Raw genomic sequence first — 14,395 nt, 5'->3', positions numbered from 1 at the left:
GATTCAAAATACATTTTTACTCTCTCCTGACACCTCCTCGCTGTGTGTTGTTTGGAAGTGTGTTTCTTTACCTCCAAATATTGTTCTGCTGTTCTGTTACAGATTCATAGTTTAAATTCTGTAATCTGAGAGTAGGCCTTGTATAGTTTCTGTCCCCCTTCATTTGTTTAGCTGTGTGACCAGAATGTTTACTGTTTGGTGCACACCATACATTGGTGTGAGAAAAGCACATACCTCTCTTTTACTGGATAAAACTTTGTGTCAGCTAGATCTGCTGCATGGATCAGTTCACTGTTACTTCCTGGTCTTCTGCCTGCTGGATCCATCAACTGGTAGAAGGATGTCAAGGCCTCTAAAAGTAACTGTGGCTTTGCCTATTTCTAAAATATAAAATAAAAAATAAAAAATCCACATCTATTAGTTTTCCCTCACATTTTTGATGCTCTGTCATTAGGTATGTACATACTTCAGATTATTGGATCTTTTGGAGAAAATAATTGTCCTTGGTGTGGTAGTTTGAATAAGAATGGCTCCCACAGGCCATGTACTTGAATGCTTCATTATCAGTGGGTGGCACTATTTGAGAAGGATTAGGAGGTGTGGTCTTGTTAGAGGAGGTATAGCACTGGAAGTGAGTCTTGAGGTTTCAAAAGCCCAGTGTCTTTCTCATTGTACTGCCTGTGGATCTAGATGTAGATCTCTCTCTCTCTCTCTCTCTCACTCACTCACTCTACGATTTATTTATTATATATAAGTATACTGTCACTATCTACAGAGACACCAGAAGAGGGCCTCAGCTCTCATTACAGATGGTTGTGAGCCACCATGTGGTTACTGAGAATTGAACTCAGGACCTCTGGAGGAGCAGTCAGTGCTCTTAACCCCTGAGCCATCTCTCCAGCCCCTGAATATAGAACTCTTGAGCTACTTCTCCATTTCCATGCCTGCTTGCATGCCACCATGCATCACCATTATCCATAATAATAATGGACTAAACCTCAAACTGTAAGCAAGCCCAAATTGAATGCTTTCTTTATAAGAATTGCCATGATCAAAGTCTCTAGTAACCTTAACTAAGGCACTTGCTTTGAACTCTGGAAGTGCCAAATTAGTGTTGATACTCTAGCTTTTCTTGGTTACTGTCAGCGTGATATGTCCCTTCCTCTCTGAAAAAATATTTTATTATATCCTATAACATGAGTCTAGCCCCAAACAAATTCTTCATTCATTTACTTGATCTGAGGTTTTCATTTCTCAGTGAAATATTTCACTGGATATTTAATTCTTTGTTGGTAGCTTTTTCTTGTAACACTTTAAATCAGTCTCTTTCCCATCTCCTCCTTCCCTCTCCCTCCCCTTCCCATACTGAAGGTTCGGCCCAAGACCTTGTGTGTGCTCAGCCCGCTCTCTGCCGTAGCCACACCCAGCCCTCTACTTTCATCTCCCTTTGCGTGGTTTTTTTTTTCCCCCATTTTATAGTTTCTCTTTATTTAGATTTATTTACTTTATTTTATGAGTGTTTTACCTGCCTGTATACCTGTGCACCTTATGTGTGCCTGGTACCAAGAGAGGTCAGGTGATGGTGTTGGATCCCCTGGTATTGGAGTTAGAGGTGGTTATTGAAAGCCACCATGTGCTGGAAACCAAACCTGGGTCCTCTACCTCCGAGCCAGCCCTCCAGCCCCTCAATTATTTTTTAAAGTGATTCTTTGAAAGTCTACTGATGCCAGTAATTAATTACAGTCTTATTCTGTCAATAAATGTCTCTGCTTTTTGTTAAAGGCATGTCTGATACTAATGGAGGACACAGCTCTCATAATCTTAGAGGGTATATGAATGAATCTCGGATCACAGTCCTAAGTCTCTATATGTTTATGTACCGCATGGCTGAGCCCTACAGGTCCTTTTGTCTCCCTCCTGGGGCTGCTGGGATTACAGACATGTAGCACCACACCTCAGCTTTTTCCCGAGTAGTGCAGATCTGAACTCGTGTCCTCATGCTTGCCTGAAAGCACTTTACTGACTGAGCTGTCTCCCAGAAGTCTCATTTCTATAACCCTTTTAAATGCATTCCATCTACTACTATCAAGAAAAGGAAATTAGTTTGTGGTTATCCGGGTAAAAGAATGAAATTTAGTTTATCTTGAAAATAGTAATTCTTCTGCCCAAATCAAACTTTGTAAAGACTGTGAAACTTCCCCATGTTCCACTAAGAATGCCCTGAGTGATTCTGAGTTTTTAGTTTTATCCTTGGAAATATTTTTTTTTCTGAAATAGGAACTAAATCCTAACATTTTCCTATCCCTATTGCCTTATTCAGTATACATGTTTAGCAGATAAAAGTTTAATTCATTAGCAAGCGCGTAAATGGAAAAGTTTCAGGGGTTGGGGATTTAGCTCAGTGGTAGAGCCCTTGCTAGGCCCTGGGTTTGGTCCTCAGCTCCTAAAAAAAAGAAGAAAAAAGAAAAAAGAAACCAAAAGGAGAAGTTTCACTAACCATTCAAGACATCAAAGGTTATCTATCTCTTCTAAATAAATTTTATAATAGGAAGTTGTACTTTTCCTATGAACTAATTTTCTCAAAATTATTACAGGCTTGAAGATAAAAACAAGCCTCTCCTAAAGTCTTTGTAAGACATCTTAAAAGTCATTTTCTACATTGTCTGCAGTTCAAATTCTCCATGCAGCACCCCCTTATAAAACATATTCAATGTATAGGTACGGTAGACCACCACTCTGTACCCACTGTTGACTAAATGTATTGTTTAAGATGTTTTCTAAGCAGGCTCTCACTGCATAGTCCTGGCTGACCTGGAACTTGCTATGTAGACCAAGGTGTCCTCTAGCTCACAGAGCTCTGCTTGCCTCCCCCTCTCAAGTGCTAGCATTAAAGCACTCACCCCCAGCCTCTGACAACTGTCTAAAGTTAAGACGCACTACTCTTGAGTGTTGGGCTTGACCTTGGCAGGTGTGTGCATCTGCTGACTACATCCTCAACAAGCAGAGACCATGGCTTCCACCCCTGAAAATACTTGGCTTCTTCCCATTGCACTGACTTCTACTTTACTTGTTCTTGAACTTCATTATATTCTCCTCCCCTCCGCCTCTGGTTTTTTGAGACATAGAGCCCAAGCTAGCTCCTGTGTAGCCATTGTATAGCCATGGATGACCTTGAATTGATCTGTCACTTCAGTATCCCAGATGATGTGTTACAGGCATAGACCACCATGTCCAGTTTATGGGTTGTGAGGGATCAGGCCACAGTCTTCGTGTGTGCCAAGCAAGACTGTACCAATTGAGATGCATCGCTAGCCCTCAAGGTATTGTTCTTGAGGCTCACAGGTAACCAGAACATTTGTATCTCTGTAATTAACTTAAAATGGACATAAAGTTGTGATGTTTCATGGTCTCACAGCACAGAGGAGGCCGGCACTCCCCTCAGCCTCTACATTAGCTCCATTGTAGTATCAGCGCTTTCCACGGAAGTTAAAGTGGAAACTAATAAAGATAGAGTCAAATGTGTCTAGATCTTTATTTCCATTCTGAAAGGCGAGCTTGTTTTTAACAGACAGTAATTTTGACCAGCGTACAATTAGGATAGTTTCACATTCCCCTGCCTTTGAGGTTTTCAGCCATGTGAGTGTTAACTTTCCTTAGAGACTGTTAGCTGTCTCCAGCATGAACCCTGGGGTAAGGGCAGCTAGGAGCCCTGTTGTCTCCAGCCACCTCTAAGAAGAACTGGCAGTGTCAGGAAGATCCTGAGGGTGCAGTACAGTCGGTTCTTGTATAACCTTAGAAAAATCATACATAGAACATCCCCATCTTTATAAATAAACATCACCCACACATGCTATTAATAGCCTTGTTCACTGGGACTTAGGCTACGTGTTCCTGCTGTACTCCTGCTTTTTTATTGGTATTGTTTAAGTTAGCATACAGAGTACTGAGTTTCAGTGTGAGTGACATTTTAGTAATATGTGCCATTATACCTTGTTTTTGTTCAACTGCCATCTCTGTTTTGATTGTTCCCCCCTCCCTTTTTTTAATTTTTTGTTAGGTTTTTTTTTTTTTTTTTTTTTTTTTTTTTTTTTTTTTTTTTTTTAAGATAATGCTTCTCTGTATCTCTAGCTGTCCTTGGAACTCACTCTGTAGACCAGGCTGACCTTGAACTCAAAGATCCACCTGCTTCTGCCTCCCAAGTTGCTGGGATCAAAGGTGTGCACCATCACACCTGGCTTCCATTTTAGTCTTTTTTAAAAGATACTTTTGATAAACTTTCTAGATATTTTGTCAGTGTGTGTATGTGAGTACCTGCATATCGACAGATGTATCATGCTCTTGCCTGGTTCCCATGGAGGCCAGGAGAGGGTATCAGATCCCTTGGCTTTGTTGTTAAAGCCTGTTATAAGTCTCTGTGTGTATTCAGGGACCCTCATTCTCTGCAAGATCAGCTGAGCCATGTCTCCGGCCCTCTATAAGCTTTTTCAAAGCAAAATTGTTATGGTATACTAAGAAATTGGATGTAGGTATGAGATAGTTTCTGATAATTCCCACTAGCTGGCTCTCTCTTTGAGTGGTTTACTGTAACTAGTGTCCCCATATGCCCTTGTGTGGTGTAAAGGGAAGAACAGTGATTCCCTAGAGGCCCGCAGTCTCACCTTAGGAAAGGACAAAAAGACATCCAGGTGCCTGGGATCCCAGAACTTGGGAGGTAGGAGCCTGGGGACAGGAGTACCAGGTCATTCTCAGTTACACAGCAGGTTAAGGCCAGCCTGGGGTACATAAGGTCCTGTCTCAATGCCCTTGCTCCCCTCTCCAGATTTTGTTTCATGGAAGTGGTGGTGCTATGGGCTCAGTTAACCTGGGGTAGGAAAGAAGTGAGTGCAGATACCGGGGCCATTGCTCATATTTGAACGTGCTTGTTGTACAGTCTATCTTATCAGTGTGTCTGTTTTGCCAGGGCTGATATTTCACAGCATCAGAGCTGGAGTGTTGAGGTCCGATCCAGAGAGTGGTCAAGAGAGAGAACCCTATGTACACAAACATAGACTTACATGTTCCTGAGACACACACTCATGCTTACATGTTTATTGTGTCTGTTTCGACTTTTTAAGAGCTAGAGTTACTTTTGTCAGCATAATTCTGCATAGCCTCTGTCACAGTGACATGGAAAGTATAAAAATGTCTTGCTAAATATATCTTAATTAAACCTGCCTTGTCATGTCTTCTAAACCAAGAACTTTAAACCTCAAGCTTCTGACGGTCGGAGATTTAAGTACAGAAATCTGGGAAGAGCACTTGCCTCTGGGCTGGCAGGCTGTGCACACTGGCAGAGTCGGTTAGCAAGTCCAGCTCATTCCCAGTACAAAGGCGACCGGCACCACGAGAACGCCACTAAAGCTGCTGGCCTGAGCTTGAGCCCCAGAACCAGGTGGTGGAAAGAAAGAGCCAGCTGTCCCAGGCTGTCCTCTGACTGCACACCTGCACACACACCTACAAGTAGCTTAAGGAACTTCCTCTTAAGGGCACTTTTTATAACCTTGAAGACTGTCACACGGCAGTGGAAAGCAGATGGATGCTGTTGATAGAGGACTTTGTCAGGTGTGGGACCGAGCACTGTTCTTAACTGTGTCCTGTGGAAGGGCGTGCTGAACAGGGATGTCTGTTCATAATCTTATCTCTGCCACTCAGGGAAAGTCAGACTCAAGTAGTCAGAATTACTGTAAAGACGTTCCTTCTAAAGTATTAAAATTATCCATCCTCTTATGAAGATAATTTAAAGTGGCCTCTTACGCTCAGAGCTGGGCTCCTAATCCTTATCACATCTGCCTTTGTATGTGTGTATGCTTCCAGGGACCTGAGCCCCAGCCAGTGTGTGTTTCTCAGTTTGTCTGACGTCAATTAAAGTTGAAATATCACCTTAATAGTAAGGCCCATTTATGCTTTATATAATTATGTTCCTGCAGATGAAATTTGAAAAACAACCAAAGTGGATTTTGTTTCTTATTTAAGCTGTTCGATGTATGAATCCTTTTATGCCATTCAGAGGCATTTCATACTTAAAATTCAAATTTGATTTAAAGTTTCATTAATGCTAGCAAGTAAATGGAGTAAAACAATCCCCAGGAATTAGTTTTAACCCCATACTCCAGTCATGGGCGATTCCCAGCCCACCATTGTGTGCTGCACTCATCCTTAGAGTAGAGCAGCAGGTGGACAGTTCGTGCTTGGTGATGGTGGTGGAGCAGGAGGCCTGACAGGAAGGACTTGGTCTGCAACTTTTCTCCTCAGAACGCCTGTTGACAAGTGCAGAGACTTGAACCGTGCTAGTTCCAAGTTTCATGGAGCTGAGCTGACATAAGTGGCAGAAGACCAAACTCAGAGAACGACCAAACTATTTATCAACCAACTCTCAATCTGTTCCCGAGTGTTTTGTCTGTCCCCGTCTCCTGTGAAATGTTTGCAGGCAGCAGCTTTCTCCCACCTCGCCATAGTTATATCACAGATGTGTCATCTGAGGCTATGTGTTGTCACCTAGTTTGTGACCTGCCTGGGAAGCAAAAGGAAGTAAGAATATAGGTAGAGAAGAAACCGTCTTTCTTACCCCAAGTCCCAAGTCTTTGAAAAGGGAGCTGACCTTTACATTTTTTAACTATTTCATTAGTACATATTATGAGGCCAAAAAGCAGCTCAGATTTCCGCTTGGGATAGTATTGCACAAGTGAAAACTGCAGCCTGCAGACCATGGAAAGTGCACCCAGCGAGAGCTGGCCTGAAATGGTTTGTCACCAACCCTAGTTACCAAGTTTCAAATTTCAGGTACATATATAAATGTAGTTAATAACTAAGTACTTGTGTGTGTGTGTGTGTGTGTGTGTGTGTGTGTGTGTGTGTGTGTGTGTTAGTATACTACCATGTGTTTGTATTATCAGTATCGATATTTGATTTTTTAAAAATTCTTACTAAGAATAACCAATAAAAGTTTAATTGTTTGTCATTATTTTGTGTCAGTTTTATACTAAGAACTTCTAAGTGGACATTTCAATATGACAGAGTTACATAAGCCAAGCATCTCCATGCACATAAGGAAAAATGCAATTATTTTCTATTCTGAGTCTCCAGACTGCTGTTTTAGAAAATCATATCTGATTATTTGCTCAGCAGAAGATTATTGAGTTGATTTAGCTGTGATTTTACTTAACAAAGCTTCAACTGCATTCCTACTGTGGAGTCCAAAAAAGGTAGAGAGATATAAATGATACATTCACACTGTGATTTTTGTGAACAGGGCCGTCGATGCACCCCTCGGAGCTAATAGCGGAGATGAGAAACAGTGGGTTTGCACTGAAACGAAATGTACTGGGGAGAAACTTGACCGCAAATGATCCATCGCAGGTAATGATCTTTTTATCAGTAAGCTGAAAATGTCTGGAAATCTAAATGTGATTGCTTGTGATTGCTACTTAATGTTTTCCAATATGCATGCATCCATAGGAAAGTGAGATAGAGCAAAGAGAATGCTTTAAATGTGTTTTGATTTTGCTTCTTTATTACTTTAACCTAAATGAGAAACTGTTTATAAACCTATATTTTAATAAATGAAATGGCTCCTTTGGGTTTTTGTGGATAAAATGTCTAGCTGAACTGGTGATAGGATTGTTGTTCCTGCCTGCTAACACACCCTTAAAATAGCATTAAATGGAGCCAATAGAAAAACTCTATGAACAGCTCTAAGCATTATAGAAAATTGTTGTTTATTAAGCTGTTCACAAATTCAGAAAGTTAAGAGTTTTTAAATTTACCACATTTTGTGCATGTAAGAGCCTGTGAATGTGTGTACCTGTATCAGCATGCTGTGTGTGTGTGTGTCTGTGTGTGTCTGTGTGTGTGTGTGTGTGTGTGTGTGTGTGTGTGTGTGTGTGTGTGTGTGTGCGCATGTGCTCTCATGCATGCAATTAAGAGGAAAACTTGGAGGAGTCAGTTCTCTACTATGTGGTCACCTGGCTTGCTGGCAAGTGCCTTTATGCACTGAACCATCTCACTGGCCCTGGTTTGAGTACTAAAGGCAGTTTTCTTTCATATTTGATAATAAATAACTGTAACTATAAAGTTTAAAGTTACTGATATTTTGATCTAAGTTTCGTGGTCTTTAGCTTCTTGTGTCTATACTGCTGGGGTTTGCACCCAGTGCTGTGTGCACGTTAAGCAAGTATCATTAGGGAGCTATAGATGCTTCTAGATGCTCTTAGTTTTTTATTTCATTAAACTAAAGATGCCGTATTTAGACAGTGTTTCGAGTGTTGAAGAGAGAACAGAAGTCTCAGTAAAGCTTCTGTCTGCTTTATCTTTTACTTCCTGGTAGTTCAAGAATTGTGAAGCAGTTACAAACCTTGCAACCCACCTTTGCAGGCAGAACATAACTGTTTAAATATTCTAATCCCCACACTTTCCAGTCCAAGTACCACACCATCTCTAGTATGTCTCTAACACAAAACTCCCAGGTACAAGTGTTTTCTTCCCTATCTAATAACTAACATGTCTAAAATCTAGCAAATGTCTTTGTTAACTTAGGACTATGTCGCAAGTGACGGTGAAGAAGACCCTGAAGTTGAGTTCTTAAAGTCGCTCACCACCAAACAGAAGCAGAAGCTTCTCAGGTAACTAAGGAATCTATGGAATAGATTTGTCTCTGGTGTCCCCTGGGCTCTGCATTCAGCCCTTATGCAGAAGCTCGTGGTGATGCCTGAACTGTGCATTACATGTATTGATTGATTCCTCAGCTGTGGTAATACAAATTTTGTCTTTTCAATAATAAAATATTAGTGTTTGGGGTTGGGGATTTAGCTCAGTGGTAGAGCGCTTGTGTAGCAAGCACAAGGCCCTGGGTTCGGTCCCCAGCTCTGGAAAAAAAAAAATTAGTGTTTGTGTCCTCATATTATACTAAGCTATTGTACCCTTCAGAGCATTTAATTTGAAAGTAGATTTATTGTAGCTTTTCCTTAATTAATTAATTAATTCTTAATTAATCTGTATATATCTTTGCACACCACCTGTTTTTGGAAAATGTTTTTTTCATTTTTAAATTTTGTGAAGTTTTATGAGGAATACTGAAAGAATGTTTAAATTTACAATAATGTTTGTTAAACATGCTCTCCCTGGGCTAAAGAATTCCAGAATTATGTCCTGAGTCCAATAGAGGGCGCACATCACGTTTCAGTACATGGGAAATAGCGTGCAGAGCCCAGTGCAGTCTGTCTCAGTACCGAGCTCACATTAAACAGTTTATCTTCTCGCCTGGACACTCATACAGCAGTGGAGTGGCTCTGTTTCTAAAACTAGATAGTTGATGACAACTAGTAGGTAGTTAATTATTCTATACAATAAAATATCAGACTGTATCCTAATTCAGAATTTAGAGATAATCCTCAGTTTTGATAATCCTCAATTTGGTTTGGTTTGCTTTTGATTTTTCAAGACAGGATTTCTCTCCATTCCTGGTTATCCTGGTACTCACACTGTAGACCAGGCTGGCCTTGAACTCACAGAGCTCACCCTGCCTCTGCTTCCCAAGTACTGATACTAAATGTGTGTGCCACCACTGCTGGGCAATAGTATTCCTGCACTTAAAGCATGTACACAAGATTAGCTGTGCATTGGTCCAATTAATGCTACACATCTTTCCCAGGTTTTCTTTAAATCAGAGAACCATTATTTAGAATGCTAAATAATTTCATGCTCTGACTCAATATGAATGTTTTATCAAAAGGATAAGTGATTCCCATTGAAGTGTAGTTAGGAAGTTGGCTTAATTTAAATTCTACTCAATGTCTACACGCTTAAATAATTTAAAAGGAAGAAAATGGTTTATCAGTAAATAAAGTAAATAATGCGTTTAGATGTGGACACCATTTTTAGTAGCATCTAAGAAGACATAGTCTGTTGACAGTTTCTCTTTTGTTGATGAGAGGACTATTTTTTTCCAACTACAGGAAATTGGATAGACTTGAAAAGAAAAAAAAGAAAAAGAAAAGTGATAAGAAAAAGAAGAAGTTACAGAAGAGCAAAAATAAACACAAAAAACATAAAAAATCCTCCTCTTCCTCATCTTCTTCCTCCTCCTCCTCCTCTTCTTCCTCCTCCTCTTCCTCTTCCTCTTCCTCATCCTCCACCTCCTCCTCGGAGACAGATAGCAGCAGTGAGAGTGACAACAAAGAAAAGAAAGAGAAAGAGAAGAGGAAGAAAAGGAAGAAAACCAAGTGTTCTGGAAATAAATCCGGTGACTGTAAAGAGTACAAGTCTAAGAACATGCTTTATGAAGAACTTTCTAGCAGCCATAGTGACAGGGGGAAAGCCCAGGAAAAATTAAGGCTTCTAAAACAAGAGAGTTCTGGAGAAAATAGCACATGGGTCCATTCTGGTTCTGACCGGAAGTCCAGAAGCCACCAGCACAGTCCAGAGAGGAAAGGGTCTGACAGAAACGGGGGAAGCCGAAGCCGTAGCCGGGCTGAGGGCAGCAGGCGAAGCCGGAGCAGGAGTCCTTGCGGTCAGAAGCACAGGGAAAGGGAGGCGAGGAGCCGGCCCCACCAGAGCCCTAGTGAGGAGCAGAAGGGGAGAAAGGGCACCCGAAGCCATGGTGACAGCGAGCATAGAAGAGAGCGTGCGCGCTGAGCACCCAAGAGATACAGAGAGCGGCAGGTTCAACAGAGCTCGGGAGGAACCACCTGGGCATCAAGAACATCTTTAGCAAGGGCTGATGTACACATTGTTATCTAATAAAAAGTCAGTTCATTTCCATCTCTGAAAAGTGTCCTGTCAAATATTAAAGAACCTGTGTGCCGCAGGCTTAAACTTTCACATCCTTGCGGGGTTATTTAGGGAATATTAGTGCTGTGGTTTTCGGTTTGTTGTTGTTGTTATTGTTGTCTTTCTTATTGCTAGTTGTTTCTTTTGCCTTGTACCAGATTTAAAATATGTAAGTAATTCTGTGCTTTTGTTGTTGTTTTGAAATACCATTAAAACAGTGGCAGAATCTTGAATGATTATCAATTCAAATTTGTTATTATAAGATACAAATTTGCTTGAAGCAAAATGTAATCATTGTTGAAATTGACTAGGGTGAATAAAACACTGGATACCAATCAGCGTTTCCTTAAGACTTTAAAAGAGTATGATATTTATAATTGGATGTCCAGCTATTTGTCTATGTTGGCATATAAAATCACTTTACACTTGACAGTTCTAAAAATCAATTCTTACATGGGTCTCACTAGGATAAAATGAAGGCATGAGTAGAATTGTCTTCCTTCTGAAAATCGTGGTGTCTGGCCCCCTTTTCTAACAAAGAGCACTCACATGTTTCCACACCCTGGAGTCAGTCGCTCTGACACTAAGTCTGCACTCTCCTGCACTTGGTAAGGACCCTTGTGAATATAGCAGGTCCAGCTGACCGATCCAGAATCATCCCCACACTTAGGATCAAGTGATTATCAAATTTATCTGCACCTGTAAGTGTAGCGTATTCATATGACTTTGAGGGATTAGAAACAGGGTTATCGGGGTTGGGGATTTGGTCAGTGGTAGAGCGCTTGCCTAGCAAGCACAAGGTCCTGGGTTCGGTCCCCAGCTCCGAAAAAAACAAAACAAAACAAAACAAAAAGAAACAGGGTTATCTTTGGGGGGCAGAGGGAGTGTTATTCTGCCTCTTGCCTGCCTCTCCGCCCACAATAGCCTTTTTGGTTGACATAGGTTTTTCTTCAGGAGATGAAACAGAAATAATGTAAAGTAACTATATTGTATTTAAACATATATATGTTGGGGGTGGGGGTTCCTCTTTGAGACAGGATCTGTCACTGTGTAGCCCTTGCTAGCCTGAAACTCGCTGAGTAGACCAAGCCAATAGTTTTTGTTTTTGTTTTTGTGTTTAATTTAGCTGTGGATTTTGCCATATGTTCCAAAGGATTGGTAAAAAAGGAAACTTTAATTTCAATTAAAATTGCAGATAATATGCAACTAAATTTTTTTGCATATTATGAATGTTTTTGTTTTAAATAAGGGTTTGATTTGTTTAAAGCATCTCTTGTCTAGTACAAAAATACTGATTTTTGATGGCCATCACCATTTCCAAGTTCTGTAGGAAAGTAAATTTGGGAAGAGTTAAAACTATTCCATATCTAATTCACACACACAAACAGATGTCCTGTGATGTAGCTGCATTGACGATGTAAATAGTCCTTTGATTATGCACATGAAGGAAACCCGAGGAGCTGAACTCCTTCCCCATATCCTTTAATGTCTCAGCACACCTCAGATCCCACTCCTTCACTTAGAAAAGCATGCATTTGAAATTGATAAAGGCTAATTTACACCGAGTTCATCAGTGTCGCTGTGATTATTTTCTGCCGTACACCTTTTTAGACTTTATAATTTTTGTAATGTCAAAACCTATGCAATACTTACTGCCTTAAAAGAGGGTTCCAAACCAGTATAGTGCTCATGAAGAAAAACGTTGAAATGCATCCTATAATTAAGAATGAATTAAAGAAATACACTTTCTTATACTTTGATTTTCACCAAAATGTGATACCACCCTTAACTTTATAAGGTAGCCCCTAAGGTTTTTTTTTAATCTCTGATTTAGTCCTTCCTGTTGAGAATATTAAACCATAAGGGAATAATTTTAAAAGGTCTAACCGTACCCACCCAGTTCTGAGGGAAATTCCCCAGTGGTTAGAGATCATGTGCATCTGCAGTTTACGTTTTGGCCTTGGCCACCCACAGATGTTAGACAACCACAATGGGCCTGCTCTAGCTTAACAGCTAGAAGGAGAGGGCGGCATTCTCTCACACAAAACCATGAAACAACAGCCTTCCCGAAGCTCCCTGTGTCTCCACGCACTGCTACTGAGGGATGAGGCTGACTGAACATGAGCTTTAAAACAGTAGGCTTCTAGGAAGTAGCCAAAGGAGAATTCTCTAAATTCAATGAAACCAAACGAAATTCTGCAAATCCAGACATGAAATTTGTCATTCTTCTTACCCTTAATAGAGAAAATCTTTTAAATCTGGATACACGTCAACATTTTTCCCCTTGGTGTAGACCTGTCTGCAAAGGTACTGGACAAATTTTGAATTTTAGGGGCAATGCTCCAATTCTCCCTAGCCTCGTTTAACACAACACTGACGTAGTAATTCCTGCAGGAGGCGCTGTGGATTTACAAATGACCAGGAAAAAGCGGGCTGTTAGGTTGGGGTTTGTTTATCTGGATGTCTACATAGTAAATTAGTCATAATTTCCTTTAATAATTGCCCAAATGGGCAGAAGTTGCTGCGGGATAGCGGCAGGAAGTCTCACCTTGCAGTATGACATGGATCTGGCTTGAATCATACAGTTGCAATATGAAGAAGGCTTTTTATCTGAAAGGTTGTGGAGAGATCTTTCTTCCAGATTCTTCCATGAGGCCACTGGATCCAATCAAGTCCCGCTGTTGGAGCAGGCGGTTCTCGATTTCAATCACAAAATTTTGATCCGCACGGGCTATTTCATGCTTCTGACCTAATGACCAAGATGCTGCTGGAGGCCTCTCAGGAAGGCCGCATCTTCCAAACCCTGTGATTAAGACTAAGGAGAAAGCTAAAAAAAAAAAAGTACTTTTATCTTATGTGGGTTTTCTGAGAAGATAAATTTTACAACAGTTACCATTTCTTGACAAGTGTTAACAGGCCTGCAATGGCGGCCTTTGCAGCAGGGTCAGATCTGAAAGTGCCCTGAGAACTAAGAGCTTTCCTGACTTGAAGTTTCTACCAAGCGGTTCCTAAGGCAGAAAAGGGAGCAGATAATTCTTATCCCCTCCCTCCCTCCCTCCTTCCCTTCCTCCCTCCCTCCCTCCCTCCCTCCCTCCCTCCCTCCCTCCCTCCCTTCCTTCCTTTCTTCCTTTCACCACACACTTAGTACCCTACAGTCCCACAGTGTACCTAATACCGTAGAGAGATGCAGACTGAGATGCGAAGGTCTGATTGCAATAGAAGATTTGGCCAAACTGCCCATGAGTCGCCTACTCGCGACTAATGACATGGAAAACCTCTCTGGCCCTTGCCCGGCTGTCAGCGGCTTTCGGGCAAGATCAGATCTCCACTTGGAAGGGACATCAAGGAAGCAGAAGGCTGAGGGAGCATGATAGGCTGAGTCCTGATCAGGTGTCACCAGGCCATCCTTAGATGGCACGGCACCCCGCGTTCTCTAGGACCTTTCCGGGATTCTCACCTGGCAACCAGGGACACAGCACACGGAGAGAAGCTCACAACCGCTCAGCTTTCTGTCCACAAGCGTTAGGAGAAAGGGTCAGCTTAGCTTTTTGCATGGGTCCCCCTGGCGCTGGACTGCGGTGGCCCAAATCCA

The 14,395-nt window shown here is 41.3% G+C and overlaps 1 protein-coding gene across 2 annotated transcripts in view; it reads left to right on the top strand.

The window, feature by feature from the left end:
- The window catches only part of Cir1 (corepressor interacting with RBPJ, 1), a 29,872-nt gene extending 18,709 nt beyond the window's left edge, over positions 1–11,163 (top strand). The window contains exons 8-10 of one of the 2 annotated variants that reach the window (NM_001007799.2): positions 7,289–7,395; positions 8,572–8,657; positions 9,990–11,163. In NM_001007799.2, coding sequence (NP_001007800.1) covers positions 7,289–7,395; positions 8,572–8,657; positions 9,990–10,668 — 872 coding nt within the window. In that variant the 3' untranslated portion in view covers positions 10,669–11,163. The remainder of the gene's footprint in view (positions 1–7,288; positions 7,396–8,571; positions 8,658–9,989) is intronic. The other variant, XM_063284122.1, reaches the window with a different exon arrangement.
- Positions 11,164–14,395: the final 3,232 nt, after the last annotated feature.

This window comes from Rattus norvegicus, chromosome 3 (assembly GCF_036323735.1).
Source record: "Rattus norvegicus strain BN/NHsdMcwi chromosome 3, GRCr8, whole genome shotgun sequence".
Lineage (NCBI taxonomy): Eukaryota > Metazoa > Chordata > Mammalia > Rodentia > Muridae > Rattus > Rattus norvegicus.
The sequence above is the reverse complement of the archived record's forward strand: the minus strand, read 5'-3'. Positions and strand labels throughout refer to the sequence as shown.